Source organism: Rhinatrema bivittatum, chromosome 4 (genome assembly GCF_901001135.1).
Source record: "Rhinatrema bivittatum chromosome 4, aRhiBiv1.1, whole genome shotgun sequence".
NCBI lineage: Eukaryota > Metazoa > Chordata > Amphibia > Gymnophiona > Rhinatrematidae > Rhinatrema > Rhinatrema bivittatum.
In genome coordinates this window covers 211318397-211346340 of record NC_042618.1, presented here as the reverse complement: position 1 = coordinate 211346340, position 27944 = coordinate 211318397, and the positions used below count along the sequence as shown (strand labels likewise).

Below are 27944 nucleotides of genomic sequence, written 5' to 3'. Positions count from 1 at the left end.
AAGTAAAAAAAAAAAAAAAAAAAAAAAAAACAAACTGAAATAGGCCCACGGCTTGAAAACCGGATGCCCAATTTTGCCAGCGTCTGGTTTCTGAACCCGTGGCTGTCAGCGGGCTCGAGAACCAATGCCAGCAAAATTGAGCGTCTGCTGTCAAACCCGCTGACAGCCGCCGCTCCTGTCCAAAAAGAGGCGCTAGGGACGCGCTAGTGTCCCTAGCGCCTCTTTACCGCGGGCCCTAATTTAAATAAATTAAATTACTGTATCGCACGCACAGGAGAGCGGGCGCTCACCCGCTCTCCCGCAATTTTACTGTATCGGCCCGTTAGTGAGGCTTCTATCTGAGGTGACTAGACTGAGCTCTAAGAGGGGCAAGCTGGCTGTGGAACCAGTGAGTCTCTTGTATAGTGGGTGGTGGCAAGAAGGCTTAGAAATGAGAAAAAGAGGAGGCTATTGAAGGATGGGGTTGCAGAAGAGCCACTAGGGCACCATTATCCACATGCTTATTAACTTAAAAAGAAAAAAAAAAAAGTAGCAGATTGGCGAGGCAAGACTTCCCTTGTGTAAATCTGTGCTGGCTGTGTCCATTAAACTATGCCTTTCTATATTCTGTGTGATTTTATTCTTTAAGAATAGTGTCTACAATTTGAAAAGGTTTTCGATCGGGTTAATTGGAATTATCTGATTTGGGTGTTAAAAAAAATATATATAATTTTGGAGAAGCCTTTCTTCAGTGGGTTAGTTTATAACAGACCTAAAGCCCAATTACTGATCAATGTTTTATTATCTCCACAATTTTTCTTGGAAAGAGGACATGCCAAGGCTGTTCTCTTTCTCCTTTACATTTTGTTCTTTTTTTTCAGAACCATTAGCCATTAAACTGCAGTCACTAGGTAACTTTCATGGAACTGTAGTAGGGAAGGGTATTTGTAGATATTATTTAGAGATGTGCATTCTTTGCTCCACTTGTTTCATTCATTTCGGCAGTACGTGCATATCGCACGAATGGATAAGTAAGCGTGCAAGAATGGATGGTATGCACGTTTTAGGTGACACCTATGTATGCGAATACCATCAGTTTGTGCACTACGAATGCACATCCCTAATACTGTTTGTAGGGCATTTCCAAACTTGCTTGGATAAAATTTGCAAGAGATTTCTTCTTCTGGCATGTTTTCTGGACTCAAATTAATTACGAAAAATCTGAAGCCTTTCCATTGGTAAATCATTTAAAGAAAGATGGCAAGGAGGAATAGCCTAGTGGTTAGAGCAGTGGACTATGAACCAGGAGACCAAGATTCAAGTCCTGCTGTCATCCTTGTGACTTGGGCAAGTCACTTTACCCTCCATTGCCTCAGGTACAAAAACTTAGATTGTAAGCCCTCTGGGATAGAGAAATACCTACAGTACCTGAATGTAAACCGGTGTGATATCTCAATTGAGATGAATGTCGGTATATAAAATAATAAATAAAAATAAAAATAAATTTAAATGAGCATCGGATAATATCAGATTTGCAGATTATTTAAACTAGATCCTTAGTGAATTTATACAATCTGAATATGTTGATCTTTTAGAGATATGCTCTTTATTGAGCAAATAGAAATCACTTCCACTCACTTATGGGGAGATCTGCCTTAATTAAAATTGTCATATTACCAAAAATTCTTTGTTTAGAAATACTTCCATTGTGGGTAAAAGGATCTGAAATTAAACTGTTCATATCCCTCATTTCTTCATTTTTATAGAAGAATAAACCACTGTGACTATGATTTTATATCTTAGTACTTAAAGTGGGAGAACTGAACCTACTTGACTTGCATTTGTATAATGTGGCATGTTTACCAAGATTTGCCCAAGACTTGGTTCTGGTGGGCATAAACCTGATATTAATGGCTTATTAGAAAAATGGGTTTTTCCATATAAACCTGTTGACTTCTTTATTAAAATCTTGCTTCCTGTTTTTTGCAATCAGGACATGGAAATGGTGGAGACTGCAAAATCAAGCATAATGGTTTAATCTCCCCCCCCCCCTTTTTTTTTTTTTTTTTAATGTTGGTGGCAATTTGGATTTTCTCAGTGGGATTGGGGTAACACTACATTTAAAGGGGTGGGCCACATGGGGGTCTTGTTGTTTGGGGCAGTTGATTAGATTCATAACTATAATTGTATCTTTTCTTTTCAAGAACAGAGGAGATTTCCTAAAACAATTGTTTTTGCATTTCTACAAGCTCGCTATTATTGGTTTTCCCTATATAAACAAAAAAAAAACCCCAAATCGGGGGTACTATATCAATACTATGTACTCTGGTGTTCGGAGGCACTTATGTAAATGATAACCATATGTTGTTATAACTGAAATGAAAGTGTTTACTGTTTTTAATCTAATTGAAAAAGGTGCATAGTGCAAGTGCTTCCTAAAAAATGTTTGTTTTATTTTACATTTAAAAATTAAATCGATTAGGTATTTTTTAATCCAATGCTCTCCTCAAAAGATCAACCCCACTCGCCTGCTTGTGCAACAGTTCCTTCACTTATCTTTTTATGATGCAGTATGAAACTGTCACTTTAATCTCGTGTCCATCTAAATTCCAAGGAGGAGTGGGGCCGTCTGTCCAACGCTGACAGTGTTTCGACGGAGACCGTCTGCTTCAGGGACTAGGAGAGCAGTGCAGTGTGTAGTGTTCATTCAAACTGTTTTGGGATGGTACCTTTCTGCAAGTTCCTCTGCTTTTGGTTACCATGAAGGAGGAAGCTTGTTGTGGTTTCCCTATATAAAGACACTTAATTCCATAACATACACTGACTTTGAGGAATCCTTTAGAGACATTATTCCTAAGTATAACAGACTTGCTATTTGGTATGCAATGATGAAAGATATTTTGGACTCCTCTTATTTAGATAAATTGGCAAATGCCTGGAGTATTGATTTATGAGTTAATTTGGATTCCTCCAATATCTCCAAAGCTTTTAATGCTGTTTATCATTGTTTGTATTCTGCTAATATGCAGGAAATGCAATTTAAGATCATACATCAAATATACATTACTAGGGAAGAGAGGATCAAAATGAAGTTGTGGGATTTTGATCTCTGTCTCAAGGGTAATTTTTCTTCCTTTACTCTTTGCCACATATTTACTAATAGTCAAAAGCCGAAATCTTATTGGGAAACAGATTTATGCTTATTTAGAGAAACTTTAAAATGCACTATTGCATGGGCTGCCTCCTTCACTATATCTACATCTTTTTTTTCGACTGCTCAGATATTGTCTTCTGGAGGGATGAAATTTATTACTAGCCAAACAAATTCTCTTATGCTGGAAGGGGGAAGAATTACTCACTTTCTGGCAATGGAAAAGCGCAATTCATCTATGGAATTATTGAGAAAATCTGATTTGTCCTGTAATAAGCAGCTCACATTTAACCAGGCCTATTTTCAATTTTGGGCTATAATTCAGTCAGGCCGATACAGTAAAGTGCAGCCGCAGTTACCCCATTTCTAACCCGCTGTGTACTCACAATTTGGCCGCGTAAGTCTAACCCGCGATTCACTATCTGTTTTTACCGATCCTTACCGCTTCTTTAACTCGACGCGTTTCCCTTTCCGCCCGCGACATGTATATGTATGTAAATGATCCGATTAGCTATTCCCTCCCATACAGTAAAGTGCGCCCCGACTATCGCCTTTTTAACCGACTAATTTACCGCCTACCCTGACACTGGCGTTAATGTGGTGAACTTAGCCGCCCAGTCCCAAACCAACCCAATCCACAGAAAAAAAATGCTTCTCGCATTTAGCCGCCCAGTCCCAAACCAACCCAATCCACAGAAAAAAAAAATGCTTCTCGCACTTAGCCGCCCAGTCCCAAACCAACCAACCCAATCCAAGGCCCCAGCAGAGACGAAATTTCACAGTCCCAAACTTTCCCCCAGCCCCCGCTTACCTGCCCTGGCTGCGGCCACGCAAGCCCCCAGCAGCAGCAGTAGAAGTAGAAGGGCGGCAAGAGAGAGCGGCTTCAGCAGCCCTGCCGGCAAAGGTGAATACGTGCACACCTGAAGGTCCAATATGGGCGCTCAAGGCAGCGAAGGCGCATACGCACACGCCGTGACCTCCAACATCCAGCCGGTCACGGCGTGTGCGCATGCGCCTTCGCTGCCTTGAGCGCCCATATTGGACATACAGACTGCACGTATTCACCTTCGCCTGCGAGGCTGCTGAAAGCCGCTCTCTCTCGACGCCCTTCTGCTGCTGGGGGCTTGCGTAGCTGCGGCCGGGGCAGGTGAGCGGGGGCTGGGGGAAAGTTTGGGACTGTGAAATTTCGTCTCTCTCTGCTGGGGCTTGGCTTGGATTGGGTTGGTTTGGGACTGTGAAATTTCATCTCTCTTGTCCGTCCGAAGGAGGGTGCTTTGTTGCGCTCCCTGCCTCCGATCGCCGGCTGCTGGGGCTTGCTGGCACCAGGCACTCAAGGCAGCGGGGTCTGTAGGAGAACCATCCACTTCCTGGTACCTGTCATTTCAAACATCATTTGAAATGGCAGGTACCAGCGCACCCAGGATACTGTATAGGCGCTGTATAGCGCCTATACAGTAAAATGGATTGCGTTTCATGGATGTGCGTTGGACGCGGCTTGCATTTGCATGCCATTTAAATACAGTATCGAGCGGTCGGTGATCCGAACTGTGCGTGCGGCAAACGCGGGTGCGCCGGGCACTAACACACCTCTTTCTACCCCACCTTACTGTATCGGCCCGAGTGTAAAGTTGTCTAGATCTTGCTGTTATTTTTTTTCTTTTTGACTGCTATTGTACTAGATTTAATATATACAATTGTTCAGTTTCTAAAGGGTGTGTGTGGGTGCATGTGTTTGTAGTGAAAAAAATTATGAAAAATGTGGTCGCATCTTGTTATTGATACAATTGCTATTCTCGGTTTTTCATCTATCTATCATAGATGGAACGTTGTTTTGTTTATTTTGTTGTGCTGACTTAACAGATGTTTAACAAGAATAATTTCTATTTTTCCCGGCACTGAGGTCAGCCTCACCAGTTCATAGTTTACCGGATCACCCCAGAGCCCTTTTTAAAGATTGGCGTCACATTGGCCATCCTCCAATCTTCAGGTACGATAGATTATTTTAATGATAGGCTACAAGTTACTAGTAATACTGTAGATCTGCAATTTCATTTTTTAGTTCTTTCAAAACTCTGGGGTGTTAACCATCTGATCCAAGCAATTTGCATCTCTTTAGTTTGTCAGTCTACCCTATTACATCATCCAGGTTCACAGTGATTTGTTTCAGTTCTTCCAAATCACCATTAAATACAATTTCTGGCACAGGTATTTTCCCAGCATCCTCTTCAGTAATCAACAAAGCGAAGAATTAACGTAATCTTTTCGATATGGTCCTGTCTTCCCTACATCCCCCTTCAAAACCCTTGATCTTCTAATGGTCCAACCGATTCCTTCACATGCTTCCTGCTGCAGATACATTTTTTAAAGTTTTTATTATGAGCTTTTGCCTCTACAGCCAGCTTCTTTTCAAATTCTCTTTTTGCCTGCCTTATCAGTATTTTACATCTAACTTGGCAATGCTTATGCTTTTTCCTATTATCAGATAGATCCTTTTTCCAGTTTTTGAAAGACACTGACTAAATTAGCCTCTTTCTCCTCACCTTTTAACCATGCTAGCAGTCATTTGGCTTTCTTTCTGCCTTTTCTAATGTATGGATACATCTGTTACAGGCTTCCAAGATTGTTTAAAAATACCATGTCCATGTCTGATGTTAACTCTTTACCTTTGTAGCTGCACCTTGTAGCATTTTTTCTAACTATTTTCCTCATTTTATCAAAGTCTTTGTTTTAGAAAGTTAAATGCTAGAGCAGTAGATTTACTTAATGTCCTCCCTCCAGTCATTGTCTCAAATTTGATCACATTATGATCACTATTACCGAGAGGCCCCACTAATGTTCTCTCTCGCCCCAAATCCTGCATTCCACTAAGAATTAGGACTAAAATGGCTCCTCTCTCGTCAGTTCCCAGACCTGCTGCTCCATGAAGCAGTCATTTATTTCATCTAGAAACTTTACCTCCTTATCAACTCCTGATGTGATATTTATCCAGTCAATATTGGGGGTAATTGAAATCTCCCATTATTATTGTGCTGTCAAATTTGTTGACTTCCCTAATTTCTATTAGCATTTCATCATCAGTCTTTTCATTTTGGCCAGGCAGACAGTTGTATATCCCCACTGCTATACTCTTCCCCATCACACATGGAATTTTACCCATAAAAGATTCCAATATGCATTTAGTCTCCTGCAAGATTGTAAGGGACAAAGGCGAAGGGAAGGCACCTGCACCTTAAAAATCCCTCAGGAAGCAGAATGGCACACTTTAAAAACAAGACAGAAACATGCTGACTCACTGGGTAAGTCCTCTTTCCTACAGATTAAAGCAAGTTGGGAAGAAACAGGGAGATGGACTATAGCAGAAGAAGAGAAGCCCATTACTCCTGAAATAAGCAGCAGGAAGCTATCTGGGACTTTGCAACTCCTAAGTCACAAGGATTGAAGCCTTTTTAAGCACCAGGAGTCCCACCTAGGGAACCTGAGCGGAGCAATCTCCATAAGAATAGGAAAAACCATAGACTGAAGCAAGTCAGCAGCTGGAATATTTTCTTTTTGTTCAAAACTTTTGTGTTTATGAAAAGACTGCAGACTGATGCAAGTTAGCAGCTGGGACTCTTCTTTATTTAAACTCTTGTGCTTCTGGAAAAACTGAAGTCTGAAAGCAGCCAACAGTGGTAGCCAAGTAAGGCATTTGTGGTTCTGGAAACAAAGGAAAGCTGCTTCAAGAAAAATTTCAGTGAAGTCTGTCTCTGGAGAGTTATTGTTAAAAGAAGCAAACCCTGAGCCTTCAGCGATTAACAGACAGATATAGGGAAAGCCTGGCCCAGGTTCCCCCTCAACGATCTTGGACTCTATGCCATCCCTAACAAAATGCTCCCCCCACCAAGTTGATCCACCCTACAATTGCAATATAATTTACACCCTGGCATAAAATGTTCCATTTTTTACTCTCCTTGCACCAGATCTCTAAGATGCCAATTAAGTCTACCTCTTCATTCAGTGCTATCCATTTTACTTTTTAGACATCTGGCATTATTGGCATGCAAACATTTTAAGGTGTGTTTTTTTATTTGTACATACAATTTTCTTAGCAGTTGACAGTTAATTTGGAATCTTAATTCAATCTGTTCTTTTCCTTTTGGCAAATGGTATGGGGGAAAGATGATGAACTCCGGTCTTATCTACCAGTAATTGTTGAATGAGACAATGTAAGGTGGTAATTCAGAGTTGTGGTGAAACAGAGTTTTTAGGTGCATTGTGATTTCTTGTTTTGCCCTAGGACCTATGTTTCCCCAGGGAAAGCTCATGTCCTTTGAGCTGGCCTGTAGCCGATGTCTGACATTTTAACAGTGTAGTTTAAACTGATAGTCCTGGGGGAAATCTGAATAAAAATGTATAAGTTCTGCACATTAATGTCAAAATAATACATGTTTTTTTCTAATTATCCTCCTTCATTTTAGTATAATGCAGTATATATTCAGTTCAGAGGGTGACTACTGAAATAGTCAATGTCTTTGTTGTAAAGCATATAGAGACAGGCAGAAAAGGGGAGATTTTGTAGAGACATTTAAAATTTACGAGGTTTCAATGTACAGGAGGCTGGCCTCTTTCAAAGGAAAGGAGACTCTGGAATAAGGGGTCTTGGGATGAGTGTGGAAGGGGATGGGCTCAGGAGCAATCTAAGAAAATATTTCTTTTTTGGGAAGGGTGGTGGGTGTATGGAACAGCCTTCCAGTGGAAGTGGTGGACACAAGGATGTTATCTGAATTCCAGAAAGCTTGGGACAAGTGCAGGGGATCTCCGAGGTAGCGGTACGGCTTGTCGAGCTGAGCAGTTGTGTGGATGGGTAGACTCAACTGGCCATATGGTCTTTTTCTGCCATCATGTTTTTACATTGCATCCACCAGGATATGAATGATTGGGATTAAAGATGGGGTGAACAGGGAAAAGGCTCAGGATGGAGGAAGAAGAGGTTATAAGATGTGGTTGAGGAACTTGGAGTGGGGGATTGAAGCAGATGCAGAAGACCTAGCATATGGAGGTAAGGGAAAAAAAAAAGGGGATACAGAAACCTGGGATGACGGGAGGGCAGGGAAGTAAGAGAAGGCAGAAGATGTGGGATGATGAAGGGATAGGGATTCAGACTTGGAAAGGGTTAGAAGAAGGCTGAAGAAAACAAGATGGGTCTGAAAACAAAAGAAAAAATATTGGGTTTGCAAGTGTTAACCCCTCCCCCCCACCCAAAATTTTTTTTTTTTACATGTTCAGATAGATGACAAGATGCCAACAGAAACAGTACAGTGATCTAGATGAAGGCTGAGTACTCGCTTGCTGGGCAGTATAGCATAGCACCTACTCTGGCTCTACTTCCATTTGGATTGTGGTGGACCAGTTCTCAAAAATGGCTCATTTATACCACGCACCTCATCTCAAATCTAGGAATCTGATATGGCTTAATACTCTCAACTTATAGCTAAAAGCCCATCTACAAATTCTCACCTCATTTCATTGGACTGTTTTCAGTCATGCAGGGGACTGGTCAAGTGGCATATCAGTTGAAATTGCACCTAACCTCAAGCTTCACAACATTTTCCACATCTCTGTCCTCAAGCCTCTACTCTTGTCTTGGCCCTCATGATCTCCTCCCAAACCAATGGAGGTGTCTTCAGAGATGGACACAGAATATGAAGTCCAGGAGATCCTCAACTCTAAATACATCCGAAACAAACTCCATTACTTTATCTCCTGGAAGGGGTTTGGGTCCAAAGAGAATTTCTGGGTACCAGTCTCGGACATCCAAGCACGTCTCACCTAAGCCCCCTCTAGGCGTTTCATCGCCTAGAGGGGGCTTAGGAGCAGGAACATTCTAGCCACCTGCAGCACAACCTGAGACCAGCTGCACTCACCCCCAACTCCCCATGTTGCTGATGTGGCCAAGATGCCATCCTGCCATATTCCTATGGCTTCCTAACCATGCATACACATGGTGCGGTGCCTCTTGAAGGCCCCCACAGCAGAAACTCATCTGTCAGTGCTCTCCGCTGACATTGGCAACCCGGCTATTTAAATCATGGTAGCATTCCAAGATATAATCAACCTACTGTCCTATAGCATTAATGCAATGTTTATTTTACACTATTTATTATTGGCCTTATTTATATGTTTCATAGGTGAACTTAGTTTGTTTTTTCGACTTATTATATAGCAATCGTTTGAAATGTTCTATGTAAATCGTTTGATATGTTCCATGTAAACCGCCACACGGCGGTAGTTATTTCAGTTACCTGTGAACCGGAGTGATATGTATTTTATACAGGAACTTCCGGTATATAAAAACCAAAAAATAAATAAATAAATAAATTCCTCAGCAAAGGGTCCTCCTGCAGCCTTGCAGTGTATGTTGCTTCCTGTGTGTCTTGTTTCCTTGCCTGTCTTGCCTTGTCTCGCTGTTACCTTGCCCTGTTTTGCTTGTGTTTTGGTCCCCAAGGCCTTGTCTTGTCTGTCCATCTCTGCCCAACTCCTGGTTTTGACCCTTACTACAGACACTGACTACTCTTCTGGACTGCTGCCTACCCTGACCCCAGCTTGGACATTGACCTGCCTGCCTACCGCCTGCCCTGGACCTAGATACTTTCTTGCTCAGTGCCTGCCCTGACCTCAGCTTGGACCTCGAGCTGGCTGCCTGGCATGACCTTGGTCTGGACCCAGATACCGTTTATTCAGTGCCTGTCCTGACCACTGCCCGAGACTTGACTATTTCTGACCGCTCCTTATAGGACTCTTGCCTATGTCCTGCTGGCCCCTGGTACCCAAGGGCTCAACCTCTGAGGAATGGGGTTGGTATAAGTGAAACCCCTGATCCAGTCCTAGTAACGGTAAGTCCATCTGCTGTCAGCATGGGTTGCGTCAACCATGCCACAGCCCAAGGGCTCACATCCATAACATCAAAAGCCCACTTACATAGGTAAAGTGCATTTACTCGTGTAAAGCCCAGTTTTAAGCGTGTAAATGCTTTTGAAAATCAGGCCCTAAGTGAGCAACAAGTAATGTGATCACATTCGCAGATGATACAAAAATATTCAAATTAGTTAAAACACATATAGACTGTGAAGAATTACTGAAGGATCTTGTATGACTGAGAATTGAGCATCTAAATGGCAGATGAAATTTAATGTGGGCACGTGCAAACTGATGCACAAAAGGAAAAATAATCCTACCTTTAGGTACACAATGCTGGATTCTGTATTAGGAGTAACCACTCAGGAAAAGGGTCACAGAGTCATTGTGGCGATAGGTTGAAATCCTTAGTTCGGTGTGCAGGAGCAGTCAAAAAAGCAAATAGTATGTTGGAATTATTTGGCAAGGAATAAACAAAGCTGAATATCAAAATGCCTCAGTATTAATCTATGGTGCAACCACACCTTCAGTGCTGTGTGCAGTTCTGGACTCCCCTCTCTAAAATGATATAGTAGAAAAGGGCAACAAAAACGATAAAGGGGATGGAATGGCTCCCTTATTTAAAAAAAAAAAAAAAAAAAGTTAAGCAGGTTAAGAACATAAAATTGCCATACTAGGTCATAAAAAGGGTCCATTAAGCCCAGTATCCTGTTTCCAAAAGTGGCCAATCCAGGTCACATGTACTTGGCACGATCCCAAATAGATCCCATGCTGCTAATGCCAAGAGATAAGTAGTGGCTTTCCTCAAGTCTACCTGGTTAATAACAGGTTATGGACTTTTCCTCCAAGAATTTGTACAACCCATTTTTAAATCCAGCTACACTAGCTGCCTTTACCACATCCTCTGGCAAAGAATTCCAGAGCTTATTTGTGCATTGAGTGAAAAAATATTGTCTCAGATTTGTTCTAAATATGCTACTTACTAAATTCACTGAGCATCCCTGTGTCCTTGTATTTTTTGAAAGCATAAAACAGAGTTCCAGTTACCCTTTCTACTCCACTCATAATTTTATAGACCTCTATCATATACCCCCCTAAGCTGTCTCATCTCCAAGCTGAAAAGCCCTGACCTCTTTAGCCTTTCCTCATAGGGGAGTAATGACTCATAGGGGAGTCATTCCAGCCAGACAACTCAATTCCACTCCCCACTTCTACTCCTTGCCCATTCGACCATCCCTCCCACTCCCCTCTTCTACTCTTTGCACCTTCGTCCATCCCTCCATTGTCTTCCTTTCCAGTTATGATTCAGTTATTGTATTTAATTTAATCTCTTGTTGAGATGAGTTTCAGGAGTTCGCAGGTTATGTTTAGACGAGTTTTTGACATGTTCTCAACTGTTTTAACTGGCAACTTTGTTACTTGTACCGCCCTAGAGCGAAATTGATGTTTCATTGTGAACCGATATGATTTGTATTTTTACAGGAATGTCGGTATATTAAAAATAAATAAATAAATAAAATAAAATAAATTCTGTCCTTTATCATTTTGGATGCTTACCTCTGTACCTTTTCCAGTTCAGCTATATCTTTTTTGAGACGTGGTACTTGAATTACATACAATACTCTAGGCACAGTTTCACAATGGAGAGATACAGAGTTATGACATTCTCCATTTTATTTTATTTTTCATTCCTTTCCTAATAATTCCTAACATTGTTTGCTTTTTTGATTATTGCCGCATACTGAGTAAAAGATTTCAAAGTCTTGTCCACAATGAAGACCAGATCCTTTTCCTGGGTTATAACTCCCAATATGGAACCTAACATCATGTAACTACAGCTTGGATAACTTTTCCCTATGTGTATCACTTTGCACTTGTCCACATTAAAGTTGGATGTACAGTCTTGCAATTTCTCACAATCCACTTGTGATTTAACAACTTGGAATAATTTTGTGTTGTCTGTAAATCTGATTACCTCACTTGTTGTTCCCTCTTCCAGATCATTTATAAATATATCAGCAAAAACAGCTTGGCATTGCTCGGGTTACAGGTTCATAACTGATTTACATTTTAAAATTGAATAAAAGTAAACATGATAAATAGTTTTATTTTCTTAATTAATTGAAAGCATTTAGAAGCTTTGGGAACCTCTCTATAAATTATACTGATAGTATATGAGACAGGAAAATTGGTTCTTACCTGCTAATTTTTGTTCCTATAATACCACAGATCAGTCCAGACAAGTGGGTTTTGCATCCCTGCCAGCAGATGGAGGCAGAGAACAAAACTTTGAAGCACTGCTACATAACAGAGAATGCCACCTGCAGTCCCTCAGAATTGACCTCTACCCAAGCAAAAGATTAGAATCTAAAACCTTCTCCAGGGCGAAAAGGTAAAGCAGGGTTGGAACCCCCTGGCACTGGAGCCTCTGTCACCTTCAAAACCACAAAAACATATGTACAAAATGCAAAAGCTCTTTGAGATATGTTACATCGACTATCAGGAAATGCAGTCTTTTGGCAGTGATGGGGAGGATCTCTGGAGTGATCTGTGGTATTACAGGAACAAAAATTAGCAGGTAAGAACCAATTTTCCTTTCCATACTCAGATCAGTCCAGACAAGTGGGATGTACCCAAGCACCCCTAAACTGGGCAGAAGCATGAAAAACCCGCATGCAATACACACTGAAAGGATGCATCCTCCTGTGCCCACACCTCAAAAGGTAATGCCTTATGAAAGTATAAAGCGAGGACCACACTGCCGCTCTACAAATCGCCTGAGGAGACAGCAACTGACACACTGCCCAAGAGGCCACTTGTGCTCTTGTAGAATGCGCTTTCAGCCCCACTGAATCCTGTGACCCTTACAAATATAAGCAGAGCAAATGTCCTCCTTCAGTCAATAAAAAATCATGGCTTTTGAGGCCTTATCACCTTTTTTCGCACCCCCAAACACCATAAAAAGTTGATCTGACCGTCGAAAAGAATTAGTGACCTCCAAATGCTGCAACAGAGTCTATCACACATCCAAAAGATGCAGCTTTCTCTGAGGGGAATCCTTAGACCACTCTGGAAAGGCTGGAAGATCCACTGTCTGATTAACATGAAAAGAGGACACCACCTTCGGCAAGAAAGAGGGTACAGTTTGCAATGTGACCTCATCATTAGAAATACGCAGAAAGGGATCTCTGCGTGACAGAGCCTGCAATTCCGAAATCCGCCTGGCAGAACATATGGCCACCAGAAACATTGTCTTCAATGTCAGGTCCTTCAAAGTTGCCCTTCTCAAAGGCTCAAAGGGCACATCACAAAGCAATCGCAGAACAAGATTGAGGCTCCATTCCGGACACACCTTCTGAACCAAAGGCCGCAAATGCTTGACCCCCTTCAGGAATTGAACCACATCAGGATGAGAGGCCACAGGCCTCCCCCGCAACTTGCCCCTAAGAGAACCCAAAGCGGATACCTGAATGCGAGGGGAGTTATAGGCCAAGCCCTTAGACAATCCCTCCTGCAAAAAGGCTAAAATCTGAGGAACATCAACAGATAGGGGATCCATTCGCCACTGTAGGCACCATGACTCAAACACCCTCCAGACCCCAACATATGCCAGAGATGTAGCGGGTTTCCGAGCCTGGAAGAAGGTAGAAATAACTTGCTCTGAATAGCCTTTGAGTCGCAACCACCGCCTCTCAAAAGCCAAGCCGTGAGACAAAAGTGATCCTCCTGATCCAAAAATATGAGTCCCGACGCAAGCGTGGTAGATGGGCCAACCTGAGGGTTCCCTCTACCGAGAGATGTATGAGAAGCATGAACCATGGGCACTGCGGCCACTCTTGCGCCACTGACCCCGGATGCAACTCTATGCGCTGCAGAACTCAGACTAGTAGCCATGGGGGAAACACATTCAAAAGTATCCCTGTTGGCCAAGGGCACAACAGAGCATCCAGCCCCACTGCACCAACCTCTCTTCTGCGATTGAAAAACCTCACCGTCTTTGCGTTGGCCCACATCATCAAAAGATCCACCTGGGAAACGCTCCACCTGGCACAGATGCGATCCCAAGCTTCCAGGGACAACTCCCATTCCCCCAGATCCAATTGCTGCCTGCTGATGAAATCTGTCTGCACATTGTCCATACCAGAGATATAAGCCGCTATTCCCTTGAGATGGAGCTCTGCCCAAACAAATAACCACCGAGCTTCCACAGCAAGACTCGTCATCCCTCCTTGCTGGTTGACATCTGCCACTGTCGTGGCATTGTCCGAAAATACGCGAACCATCCAGTCTCTGATCCAGGGAAGGAAAGCCTCCTGTGCCCGGACTGCCCTTGTTTCCAAGTGACTGATGGACCAGGACACTGACCAAAACTCTTGGGCAATTCACCCCAGGCACACTGCTCCCCAACCCTTGAGGCTGGCATCCATGGTCACGACCCAGTCCGGAGTTTCCAGATCTATTCCCTTTTCCAGGTTGTGACATGACAGCCACCACGATAGACTGGACCTGGATTCTTGTAGAAGAGGAAAAGGCAGATGGTATTCCTCAGACAATGGATTCCACCTAGACAAGAGCACATTCTGCAATGGTCTCATATGTGCGAAGGCCCATGGAGCCAAATCCAACATGGAAGCCATGGACCCCAGAACCTGCAAATAATCCCAGGCTGTTGGTACCAACAGCTGCAACAGATGCGTCACCTATGCCTGTAGGTTTGCCAATCTGTCCGGGGGTCAAAAAGTACCCCCAGATATTACAACGACTAGGTCAGAACTAGATGACCGTTCGCCACATTTATCACCCAACTCAGTGACTGCAAGGTGTCCATGACTCACTGGAGCGACCGCACATATTCCTCCTTCCATCTTCGTCTGAATGAGCCAATTGTCCAGATATGGACGTACCAAAATCCTCTCTCGAAGGACTGCTGTCACTACCACCATTACCTTTGTGAGTTTGTGGTGGTGAGGCCAGGCTGAAGGGAAGAGCTCAAAACTGGAAGTGCTGCCCCAACACCATGAATCGAAGAAACATCTGATGGTCCCTTGAATGGGAATATGGAGATACGCCTCCATCAGGTCCAATGTCACCAAGTACTCACCTTTGTGGACTGCCACAATCACAGTTCACAATGTCTCCATTCGAAAATGTGGAACCCTCAGGGCCCTGTTCACTTTATGAAAGTCGAGAATGGGACGAAAGGTTCCTTCCTTCTTGGGCACCACAAAATAAATTGAGTATTTCCTCTGCCCCTGCTCCTGCCGCGGGATGGGAGGGGACTACTGAGTTTAAACTTAACATTCTCTGCAGAGTCCCCCCACGCTCACTTGCTTTGAGAAACAATGTGAGACTTCAGAAAGGCCTCCCTGACAAGGTATGAACATTGAGGTGTGTAGCTGTCTCTCACTACCTCTAGAACCCAATTGTCCAAGGTAATCTTGGCCCACTCCTTGTAAAAGCAGGATAATCTGCCTTCTACTGCTTCTACAGAGGAATGGGCGAGGCTGGCTTCATTGCGATGAATTTCCACCACCTTGGCAGGCAACATCCCTGGAAGAACTCGGCTGCCTCGAAAAGACTGCTGCCATCCCACTGACTGCTTCCGCTCCTGCACCAGAGGAGGGCTTGCCTGACCGGAACCTACATGACTCCCGAAACTGGGACCAAGCCAGAAAAACCTTGCTGGTTTTCCTATCCTCAGGCAACCTGTTCCCTTTGGACTTCTCCAAAGTCTTCATCAGCTGATCCAAATCCTCCCCAAAAAGGAGTTTCCCCTTAAAAGGAAGATTACACAGCTGTGCCTTGGACCACATGTCAACCAACGAATTTCACAACCACAAAAGCCTGTGAGCTGCTATTGCCGAGACCATGCTCCTAGCCGAAGTGCGCACCAAGTTATAAAGTGCATCCACAACATAAGCCACTCCAGCTTCTAAGCACTCCATCTGCAGAGAAATTACACCCCCTGATGAGGCTTGATTGTGTGCCTTCTGCGTCCAGCACAAACAAGCCCTCTGCATCATGCTCCCACAAACTGCGGCTCGGTTACTCAAAGCGGAAACCTCAACATCCGCTTCAATTGAATCTCCAACTTGTGGTCCTGAACATCCTTCAGACCAGCAGCCCCCACCACTGGTATGGTCGTCTTCTTGGTCACCGCCGAAATTGCTGCAATAACCTTTGGCATCCGCAGGAGCTCCAAAGTCTCCTCCATCAGGAGGAAAAGCTTAGCCATGGCCCTGCTGACCTTTATACCCGCTTCCGGAAAGTCCCACGCCTAGTTCACCAACTTGGGAATCTTCTTAGGCAGGGGAAAAGCACTAGGTGGGCTCCGCAGCCTATCCAGGATTAGATTCATGCCCTCATTATCAATCTCCTCCTGAGTCACCTTAACTCCCAATTCCTGCAACACCTGAGGAATAAGGGGATGAAATTCATCCTTCTTAAACAAGCAGACCACCCTAGGGTCATCTCCTTCTGACACTAGAAACTCGTCTGGATCAGAATTATCCTTATTCGCATCCGGGTCCGCATTCGGGGCCACGTCTGCGTCCACATCCGGATTAGACCCCCTGCAAATCCAAAAGGTCCTCCCTGGGATCAGCCTCCGAACCTGGACAACCCAGACCAAAGGTGTTGCAGCAGGTCCCCGGACCACCTTAGGACTCTTGGAAGCACGACAGGGAGGTCTCCCCTTTGCACGCTTAACCCCCACCCCCTTCCTTGCCAGGAAGGCCTTATGGAGAAGCAGAACAAACTCCGGTGGAAGATCTTCAGGATCCGCAGCTCCCTCAAGAGGGCTGCCATCCAAATCCCTTCCCCCATCCTGTCCCTCCTGCACTACAGGCGACAAATGGGGGTGGGGAATCCCCTGCTCGTGATCCCCCGTGGGCACAGCTGTCCCCAGGGACAATAGTCACAGGCCCCAACAACCAGAGGGCCCTCTTTTCCAAGGCCCACCCTGTCAAGGTCTCTTCATCTCCCGCCGTGCAGCCAGAGCACAGGGGACTACTGCTGTACTGAATGGACCAGACATCGCAGGCTCTGCAGGCCGCAACACATGGCTTTGGCGCAAACACAAACTCAGCGTGCTCAAAAGCCCAGCCGGCCGTACATGCTGCTGAAGACGCCGCGCAGTGTGCACACACACACAGCGCACACAAAACACCCAGCAGTCTGTCCACGCGGCTGTCAACACTGTGCATCGCTGAAGAAAATCAGCCCGGGCAACACGCTGGAAAAGGCATGAGGCCAACGAAGCTCTGCGGCTTCACAGACCCACAATTCCAAGTTAAGCCACACCCATGACTTCCTACCAGGCGTCCAGTTGCAACCAACCGCTTGGCTGTAGCCTTCCTCCAACCCCCGGGGCGAAGGAGGAAGGGAAAAACCTCCCTCAGGCTTTCCTTCCTGAAAACGCCGACAGCACCCGCTGTCCCAGGCGCATTCATTGCCTTAGACTGCTCCTTCAGCTGCTATAACAAAAGGAAGCTTTTTTTGCCCCAAAACAAAAACTTAATAGGCAAAACAGGGTACTTCCCTGACACGTCAGAAAACACTCAGCAGGAGACTTCAGAAGCCCTGAGGGAGTCAGTCCTCTGGGCTATCAGGGCCTCTGGCCATGAAGGAGCCTGACACCTCAGGGAACCTTCAGAACTTATCCTAAAAATTTCTCTTTTTTTGTCAAACTGCAGGTTTGCACTTCTACCATCTGCTAGAGAGAGACATACAGAGGAACTGCAGGTGGCAATGCCTCAAAGTTTTGTTCTCTGCCTCCATCTGCTGGTAGGAATGCAAAACCCACTTGTCTAGATTAATCTGGGTGTGAAGAGGAACTCTCATTACCCAACTCTAGAAAGCACTAAATAGCAATTGTTTTAAAAAATTAAAAAGCATCAGTTCCAGTACAGATCCCTGGGTCACTGCATTATTTACTATCCTCCATTGAGAAAACTGATCAGTTAGTCCTACACTCTGTTTCCTGTCTTAACCCATTCATAGTCCACAACAGTGGCGAGCTTCAGTGGACCATGGCCTGTGTGGGATGGGCTTAGGTGGGCCATGGCCTGTGTGAGGGAATGTGTTGGATCCTCTGTGTGTGCGTGCAGCAGAGCATATTGTCTTTGCATAGTGCACCTTCCACTGTTCTGGGTGCCACTGTGCCACAGACAGACACTATAACTGACCAGCCAATAGACATAAGCCTTTTATAAATAGATTAAAAAGCAGCTATCCCGGTACAGATCCCTGGGGCATTCCATCTTCCTCCATTGAGAAAACTGATCATTGAGTTCTACTCTCTGTTTCCATCTTTTAACCAGTTCACAATCCGCAATATGACATTGTCTCCTAACCCATAACTTTTTAATTTTCTAAGGAGTCTCTCATGAGGGACTTTGTCAAATGCCTTCTGAAAATTCAAATACTCTACCATCCACTAGCTCACCATTAACTGTATATCTATTAACCCCTTCAAAAAAACATAGCAAATGAGTGAGACAAGACTTGGGTAGATCCATATTGGCTGTATCCCATTAAATCATGCTTTTCTATATATTCTATGATTTTATTCTTTAGGGTTCTTTAGCTTGGAGAAGAGACAACTGAGAGGGGACATGAAAGCGGTTTATAAAATCATGAGTGGGACAGAACAGGTAGATAAAAATGGTTACTTACTCTTTCAGATAGTACAAAGAGTAGGAAACTAACTTGTTGGAGATTTAAACAAAATTGGGCAAAGTATATATTTTTTCATTCAATACACAATTAAACTGTGGAATTTGTTGCTGGAGGATATAATCAAGGCATTGGGTTTCAAGGGGGTTTGGACAAGTTTGTGGCAGAAAAGTCCATAAACAATTATTAGCCAGGTAGACTTGGGGAAAGCCATTGCTTATCCCAGGGAGTGAGCAACAAGGAATGGATCTACTCTCTGGGATCTGCTGAATAGTTTCTAAAGATCTGGATTAATCAATGTCTGAGATAGTATGCTGGACTCAATAGACCCAGCATGGTACTTATGGAGGTACAGCCCCTAGAATTGGATGCAGTATTTCAGATGAGGTCTTACCAAGCATTTTTTTTTCCTACTGGTGATGCCTCTTCCAATGCACACTAACTTTTCCCTGGCCGTTGGTCACTGCCTTGTTGTACTCATTTGCAACTTTGAGGTCAGGTGTGATCGCAACAAAATCTCTATTTTTGCGACATTAGTGTCTCACCCACCATTGTATACTGCTCCCTTGGATTTTAGTCATCATCTATGTCACACTGACAGATTTTACATACACATATATGTTATCTCTGTGTGAGTGTATCTGAGTGACATTTTACACACAAAACACACATCTGATTCACATTTCGTACACAAAAACATATAGATCACATGTATATCTGACTAATGGATCTTACATGCAATTTCGTGCTGCTAGGTCTCTGTGTACAAACTTCCTCTCTGCCAAATAATCCATCCCTTGAGCAACCTGCAGTCCGAAGCCAATCAGATCTTTCACAGTAGGGCTCTGGGAAAGGAAAACAGCAAACATGAAGGGTGTAAGCTAAACAAGCAAAGGCCACGGTGCATGGTCTGCTGAGGCCTCACACACAGTAAAGAGAACAGTATGGGTTCAGCTAAGATCTCTCATTCTCTGCTCCTTTCTCACTTACATTTGCTTGTATTCCTCTTCCTCCATTCACGCAGATCCTGGATTTTCTGCCTATTTCTCCTTCTCAACTGCTCCCCCCCCCCGTTTGCTCTGTCTCCTCTCTTTCCCATTGTTCTTGTTTTTGCATAGGCAACTTCCACCAGCGCCAAATTCTTTTAGGCGCTGGAGCGTTGCCGCAGCCGCCATCCCTAAATCCATGCCTGCAGCTGTGGTGCTGTTTCTCACCTTTGGCGTGCCACAAAGACGATGAAAAATGAACCCATGGGGCTTTCAACGGCCTACGCACGCTGATGGATCCTGTGGCACCCTGCCTCCTCTTTGCGCAGGGCTTCCCTTTTACCATGGAAGCCCATGCAAGGGGCCGGGGCGTGTCAAGGTTCATCAGCGTGCAAGGGCTGGTAAAGTCCTCGCATGGCTTTCATCTTCAGGTTCCATGACAGAGGTAAGGAGGGAGGGGGGGGGGAAGGGGGATTTTGGCAGGAGGGATAGTTCCCCTTCCCTGCAGGGAGGAAGGGGAGGATAACGCCCCTACCCCAACTGCCTATAGGCGCATGTTGCCTTAACACAGTCCTGTCCATGCAACAGGGGAAATAGGGCGCTGTTACTTGGCAGCTGGCATCCAGGTACTGCCTGAAGGACAGGTGTTGCCATACCATAATTAGAACATGTTTGGTGATTTATTTTGCTTCTTAATGTTCCATATAAGAGCCTATGGAACTTGAAAATCTGAGGAAAGTGAAATTACTTACTTATAATAGGTGTTCTCTGGTGACAGCAAGGCAGAGACCATACAAGTGGATCATGGAATTTCAGATTTTTACTGGCCTGGAGGATCATTCTGGGGTTTTCTAGCAGCTTTGGAGGCATGCACAGTAGCTTGCTATGTGCTGCTAAACCCGAAGCTGCCCAGGTACGAGTTAGCTAAGCTTAGAAGACAAAGGGGTAGAGAACAGCTCTCTAGGGGGTTATTGCAGATGAGCCCTGTGGCTCATTGCACTGCTGTCATCAATCACCGCTTATTTCAGGTAAGCAATTTTACTTTCATGACAACCAGGCATTGGAACTAGGGTTGCCAACTTTTCCATAGAGTAGGACCGGCCACTTGGGGGGTGGGGCGGGGGGAGCGGCGGCAGGCTGGCCGCAGCCGCCTTTTTCAAATCGAGCATGGATTTTTTTTTTTCCCTAGCACATTCTGCCTGCCCATCTTTGGGGCTCGGTTAGACTCTCCCCTTCCTCTGCAACTCCCAGGAGGGCAGAACGAGGTAGCAACAAGTGTGGCACAGCTATGGGAGAGGCAGAGAAGGAGGAGAGCCAAACCGAGCCCCCTAAACAGGCAAGTGATTGGAGCGCTGCCAGGCTGCCACCACTGATTTGCCCCTGGCCTTGCCTGACCAGGTTTTACAGTGTCTGGACACTGTACAAAAGGCTGCAAAACCAGGCTGTCCAGTCAAAAACCAGGCAGTTGGTCACCCTAATTGAAGCCAATTTTTTGAAAATGACTGGTGGTGCTGAATTCAACACAAATTACTCTCCCATCCTCTGTGGCAAAAGAGAAAAAAGAAAGCATGATGGCTGATGGGGAGGATGGGACAAGGGGGTGGAATGAAAAAAAATGGTTTGGATAGGTCTGTTGTGGGTGGAAGTTTGAGCAGGAGGGGTTTTATGGTGGGGTGGCATGGATGAATTAAACTCTGGAATTTGTTGCCAGAGGATGTGGTTAGTGCAGTTAGTATAGCTGTGTTTAAAAAAGGATTGGATAAGTTCTTGGAGGAGAAATCCATTACCTGCTATTAAGTTCACTTAGAGAATAGCCACTGCCATTAGCAATGGTTACATGGAATAGACTTAGTTTTTGGGTACTTGCCAGGTTCTTATGGCCTGGATTGGCCACTGTTGGAAACAGGATGCTGGGCTTGATGGACCCTTGGTCTGACCCAGTATGGCATTTTCTTATGTTAAATGAGTGGATGTTTTTATATTTTGTATATATTATAAATAGCTGCACTGTAAAACTTTAATTATAACTCACTCTGGGCTTCAATGATGGAGCAAGAAATCAAATTAAAATAATCAGTCATATGCACCTCTGGCCAGGCCACATTTAAACATTCAGAGCACAGTGGGTGGCACGGACACAGGGAAGATTAACGTGGCCGACGAAGAGTGAGAGACGAACCGACAGTCCCACCAGTCTTCTCCCCTAACCCCAGTTCATCCTTATCAGTTTGTTCTCCTACCCCCTGCAACCCATCCACATAACACATTCTTTCCTGCCTCCAGTCTGGCCCACCCACACCACAGTCTTCCCCCTCTCCACCCCAAGTTTTCAACAATCCTCTTCTCTTCCCAGCCCATCCTCATAATACATACTTCTTCCCTTTCTCGCAATCTCTTCTTCCTCCGCTCATCTTATCCTCTTTCCCCTCCATTTTTGAAAAGTTTCCCCCACAGTTTTGACTTTTGTATTGGGTTTAATACCCTTCAGCCTGGCTCCTCTCCCTCTACCACCCCCCCCCCCCCCCCCGTCTGCTCCTCTCTCCAATTCTTCTTGACCCCATCTATTCTGCTCCCCTCCCCTTGGTTTATCCCGCCACTTCCTAGCAGGTTCCCCTCAACTCTTCCCGACAAGATCCCTCTTTCCTGCAGATTCAGTTCATCCACTCCACCCCTCACTCCTGCTCATCTCACCAGCTAGCTCAGCTCACTTTTCAATTTGTGATTTCTCCTCCCTCATGGGCTTGGATCATCTCCCTGCTCTGCCATGCCAGAGCCCAGACACATCTCTGTTCTCTGGGACTGTTCTTACTTCTGTACCGCCTGTAGCACTTCTGCCAGTTCTCATGGATTCCAGGCCAGCAGAAATCCCATGCCCAGAGAATCCATGCAAACTGCTCCACCTGCTGCATGACCCAATCCTGAGCATTTACATTTCAATTCCCGTTTATATATCACCCTAACACAAACTAAGGGCAGCTTACAACACAGCAATCAAAAATAGCAGCATCTACATCAAATCAAACTTTCCTAGTGTGTAGACAGATGGACTCAGGACCAGTGGGTTATGCACCTCTGCCAGCAGATGGAGACAGAGCAAACTGACATCACAGTATATATATCCTTGCAGTGACATCAGCCTGCCAATATTCTCAGACTCCAGCAGATGGTGGACGTGCATCTTTTTACTGGGGATTGCTTCAGATAGTAGGAGAATCTAATTTATTTAAAAAAAAAAAAAAAAAAAAAGCTCCACTCTCCTGCGGTGAATCCAAATGATCCCATCCCCAGTTGAGAATTCCTGAGTTGATTTCCGTGGTCCCTCAGATGTGTGCCTTGGTTCGGTAACTGGTTTTTCAGTGGTGTGGACACAGCTGATTGTATAGCTTAAAGGCAGCAGGTGCAGGAAGCAGCTAGAGAGGATCTCTGTACTCAGCCGGTAAGTGTAAAAAAAAAAAAAATTAAAAAGAGAGACAGAGAAGCAGAGTAGAGGGGTAGAGGGATTTTGTAGGACTTCCTCCAGTCTCCGTGCTTGGTGTGCCGTTCAGACGTTTGTTCCCACTCCCATTGGGGTTAAGGGACCTGGGTAGCCTGGCTTTTTCGTTCCTGTAGTACCACGGATCAGTCCAGACACCTGGGTTCATCTCCCCCTATCAGCAGATGGAGACAGAGAAAAAAAACCTTGCTGACACTGTATCTAAGCAACTGTGCCACCTGCAGTTCGTCAGTATATATCTATATTAAAGCAGATAATAGCAAAAAATATGGAACCATTAAACAATTAACAAGAACACGGAAATGCAACAGAGAACAATCTTACAGCTGAGCGGACTCTCCCATTAATATAACCCCCTTCTAATTGGGCAGGCTCTGGACTGATCTGTGGTACTACAGGAACAAAAATTAGCAGGTAAGAACCAATTTTCCTTTCCCTGTACGTACCCGGATCAGTCCAGACACCTGGGATGTACCAAAGCCCTTACCCAGGGTGGGACCTGGAGAATCCCGCTCGCAAAACACTCTCGCCAAAGGAAGGGTTTGCCAGAGCTCCGACATCTAAGCGATAGTGCCTTGGCAAAAGTATGCAGTGACTTCCAAGTTGCCGCTCTGTAAATTTCCTGTGGGGAAACGTTGAGATTCCACCCACGAGGCCGCTTGCAAACGTGTGGAGTGAGCACGCAAGCCTTTCAGAACTGGATGACCCCGTGCAATATACGTGGAAGAAATAGCCTCCTTCAACCATCGTGAAATAGAGGCTTTAAGAAGCCTTGGAGCCTCTATTAGGACCACTCCATGGCACGAAGAGGTGATCGGACCTCCTAACATCATTGGTAATCTTGAGGTAATGCAATAAAGCTCTCCGATCATCTAGATGTTTGAGCTCCCTTGCATTAGGAGTAGACACAGGTAAGTTAGGAAAAGCCAGAAGTTCCACTGACTGATTGACATAGAACGCTGAAACCACCTTTGGTAAAAAGGAAGGTACTGTCTAAAAAGAAACTCCAGATTCCAAAATCTAAAGGAAAGGATCTCGACAAGATAAAACCTGTAACTCAAGGTAATTTTTCTCGTCGCCATTTGTTCGGCTAGAAGAATTTCTAAGTGTCAAATCCTTTAACGTAGCCCTTCGGAGCAGCTTGAAGGGAGGTTCACACAGAGCTTTAAGAACTAGATTAAGGTTCCAGGACGGATAAGATTTCCGAACTGGAGGACGAAGATTCATCGTACCTCTAAGAAAACGAACCACGTCCAGATGAGACGAAATAGAGGAACCTTCAATTTTGCCACGGAGAGAGCCTAGTGCTGCTACCTGCACTTTAAGAGAACTAAGAGATAAGCCCTTGGTGAAGCCATCCTGTAAGAAAGATATTTCAGGCATTAAGGCCCTATGAAGGCAAATTCCCCTGACGGAACACCAGGACTCAAAAATCTTCCATACCCGAACATAAGAGAGGTTAGTAGACTTCCTTTTAGACCAGTGTTTCTCAACCTTTTTTCGGCCGGGACACACCACAGATGGTTCTCACATGCATGACACACTGAACATGTGATCGTCAAGGGGAAAAATGTAAATATACATTCTGCATCCTCAGGAACCCCCTTGACCCCCCAAAATGGGTGCAGAGCAGAACTAGGGCATTACCCGTACAACTCACCATACAAAAAAGATATTCTGGTTCTGATGACATCTCAATAAAAGCAAAACAAACTCTCTTTACTGGCAGGCACAATACCTCCCCTCATGAAAAGACAGTAATTTACCACTACAAATATTTAACCAGGCCCTAAACACTAATACACCTCCTATTAGGAAAACAGAGCAAGCCAGGCTGCTATACAAAGATACCCACTTAGAAATAATTGTAAAACTATACTAATAAATGTTACAAAACAGCTGAGCAGAACATCCAATAATTAAAAACTCAAAAATTATTAAATTGTCCAAATATCAATAACATATTTCAAAACAACAGACATCACATAGTACCCAATAATTAAAATGGCAGTCAATCAAGAAAAATAAACTTAAAAAGCCACCTTTACTTACCCTCTCCAGCAAATCTCCTACTTCTTTCCCTTGCAGGGCAATAGTGCTCAGCAGAAGCAGCAGTGGCCACAAACAGTCACAATCAGTCTCTGTCTCACACAGACTAGTAACCTCCCTAACTAGTATCTCTTCCTCACACGCACACCAGTCAGCTCCCTGACCAGTCTGTCTCTCTCTCACACAGTCACCTCCCTGACCAGTCTGTCTCTCTCTCAAACAGTCACCTCCCTGACCAGTCTGTCTCACACACACACAAGTCATTTTCCTGACCAGTCTGTCTCTCTCTCTCACAGAAACATCACTTCTGACCAGTGTCTCTCTCAATTACACACATGCTGTCACTTACATACAAGCTCACACATACTCTGTCACTTACAACCACACACACACACACACACTCTGCCACTCATGCACCCATTGTACCACACACACACACATAAGCTTGCATGGAGCCTCTTCTCTTTGTTTGGCTCAATAAGCCTGGCCTCCGCTTATCAGCCGCTGCTGGCCTGACCTCCAGCAGCATGCAATGTCTCTTCAGCCGCCGCTCACCTGGCCTCTGGTGGTGGAGTGCAACGTCTCTCCATTCTTCGGCCCCGCCGGCCTGGCCTCCAGTGGCAGTGCACAGATCTTTCCACTCTTCAGCATCACCTAGGGAAGCACAAGCAGGGCAGTGGGACACCGGGAGCTGCAACACACCTGCTGGTGCTTGGCGACACACCAGTTGAGAACCACTGTTCTAGGCTGTAACAATGTAGCGACTACAGAGTCCCGGTAACCTTTCCTTTTCAAACGCCTCCTCTCAAAAGCCATGCCACTAGACAAAAGCAAGCAGCCTGGTCAAAAAATATAGGACCCTGTCGAAGAGGACACATCAGGTGGCCGAAGCGAAGCGGGTCATCCACTGCCAGGTTGACCAGATCCGCAAATCACGGACACTGAGGCCACTCTGGAGGCACCAGAATCACCTCTCCGCAATGCTTTTTTGTGCGACGTAGAACCTTGCCCACCAGCGGCCATGGAGGAAAAACATATAGTAGAATTCCCTGAGGCCATGGTACAACCAGAGTGTCGACCCCCTTTGGCCCCGTACTGTCTTCAGCGACTGAAGAATCGGAAGGCCTTGACATTCCAAGAAGTCACCATAAGGTCGACGTGAGGTAGACCCAACGATCTCGAATTAACTGCATGGCTGTCTCAGAGTTCCCACTCGCCTGGATCCAAGTGTGTGCAACTCAAGAGATCCGCCTGAACACTCTCTGTTCCTGCGATGTGGGATGCCACTAATTTCTCTAGATGTTGTACCACCTAGAGCACCAACCTCTGCGCCTCTAGAGCTACTGCCTTGCTTTTGGTTCCGCCCTGCCGATTTATATATGCTACTGTTGTCGCATTATCTGACAGAACTCGACGATTCTGCCATTATTACGGACGATTCCGTAATAATGGCAGAAACTCCTTCAAGGCCAAACGAACCGCCCTGGACTCTAGACAATTGATAGACCACACAGACTGTCTCGTGGACCAGGATCCCTGAACCGAATGGGACTGACAAACTACTCCCCATCCAGAGTGACTGGCATCGGTAGTATCCACCATCCAATCGGGAACTTCGAGGTCCACTCCCTGACTGAGATTGGAAGTGTGAAGCCACCATGACAGACTGTCTATCTGGAAACCCTCGAGAGGTAAGCGGATATGATATTCTTCCGATACTACCTTCCAGTGGGACAACAATGCCATCTGTAGTGGTTTCATATGGGAAAACGCCCAGGGAACCAAGTCCAGCGTGGAGGCCATCAAGCCGAGTACCTGTAAGTAGTCCCAGACCTTGGGTAGCTGCAACCGCAAAAACCAGCGGATCTGGGCCTGAAGTTTCAAGATTTGAGCTTGAGAGAGAAGACCGCCTATAAGAGTATGGAACCAAGCTCCTAAATACTCCAAAGTTTGTGTTGGTGATAGCTGACTTTTGTCGTGATTCACTACCCAACCTAGGGACTGTAGGACTTCGAGAACTCTATGAACCGACTTGCGGAACAAACACTCTGACTTGGCTCTGATCAACCAATCATCCAAATATGGCGAACTAGAATACCCTCCTTTCGAAGGAAAGCTGCCACCCCCACCATCACACCTTGGTGAAAGTCCATGAAGCCATGGTGAGACCAAACGGAGGAGCCTAAAACTGCAAGTTTTGACCCAGAATCATGAAGTGGAGAAAATGTTGAGAGTCCTGATGGATGGGAATATGTAGATAAACCTCCATGAGATCCAAGGAAGCCAGGAATTCTCCTATGCGTACAGCCGCTATGTCCAACCTGAGGTTTCCATCCTGAAGCGTGGTACCTTGAGTTTTGCATTGATCTTCTTTAAATTGAGTATCGGATGAAACGAGCCCTCCTTTTTGGGGACCAGAAAATAAATGGAGTATCTCTTTTGACGAAGCTCCGCTCTGGAAACTGGTACTACCGCACTTAACAGACATAACCGGTCTAGAGTCAGTTGTACCGCCACCCGCTTGACCGACTAGCTAAATGGGGAAAATAGAAAAAGTTCCCATACAGGATGAGCAAATTCTAAAATGTAACTGTTGCTTATCACATAGAGAACCCCACTGGTCCTGAGTGATCTTGGCCCACTTGTCGTAAAAGTGCTGTAAGCGACCTCCTATAATAGGAATGACTGAGTGGACTAGTCTGGCATCATTGGGTAG

At 45.0% G+C, this 27944-nt stretch overlaps 1 protein-coding gene across 7 annotated transcripts in view; it reads right to left on the bottom strand.

The window, feature by feature from the left end:
* MST1R (macrophage stimulating 1 receptor) overlaps nt 1-27944 on the bottom strand; it is a 199925-nt gene that overhangs the window by 6658 nt on the left and 165323 nt on the right. For 6 of the 7 annotated variants that reach the window (XM_029599650.1, XM_029599653.1, XM_029599654.1 and 3 more), the window contains one exon: nt 19436-19545. In XM_029599650.1, coding sequence (XP_029455510.1) covers nt 19436-19545 — 110 coding nt within the window. Of the gene's footprint in view, nt 1-10344; nt 10431-19435; nt 19546-27944 lie in introns of all 7 variants that reach the window. The other variant, XM_029599656.1, reaches the window with a different exon arrangement.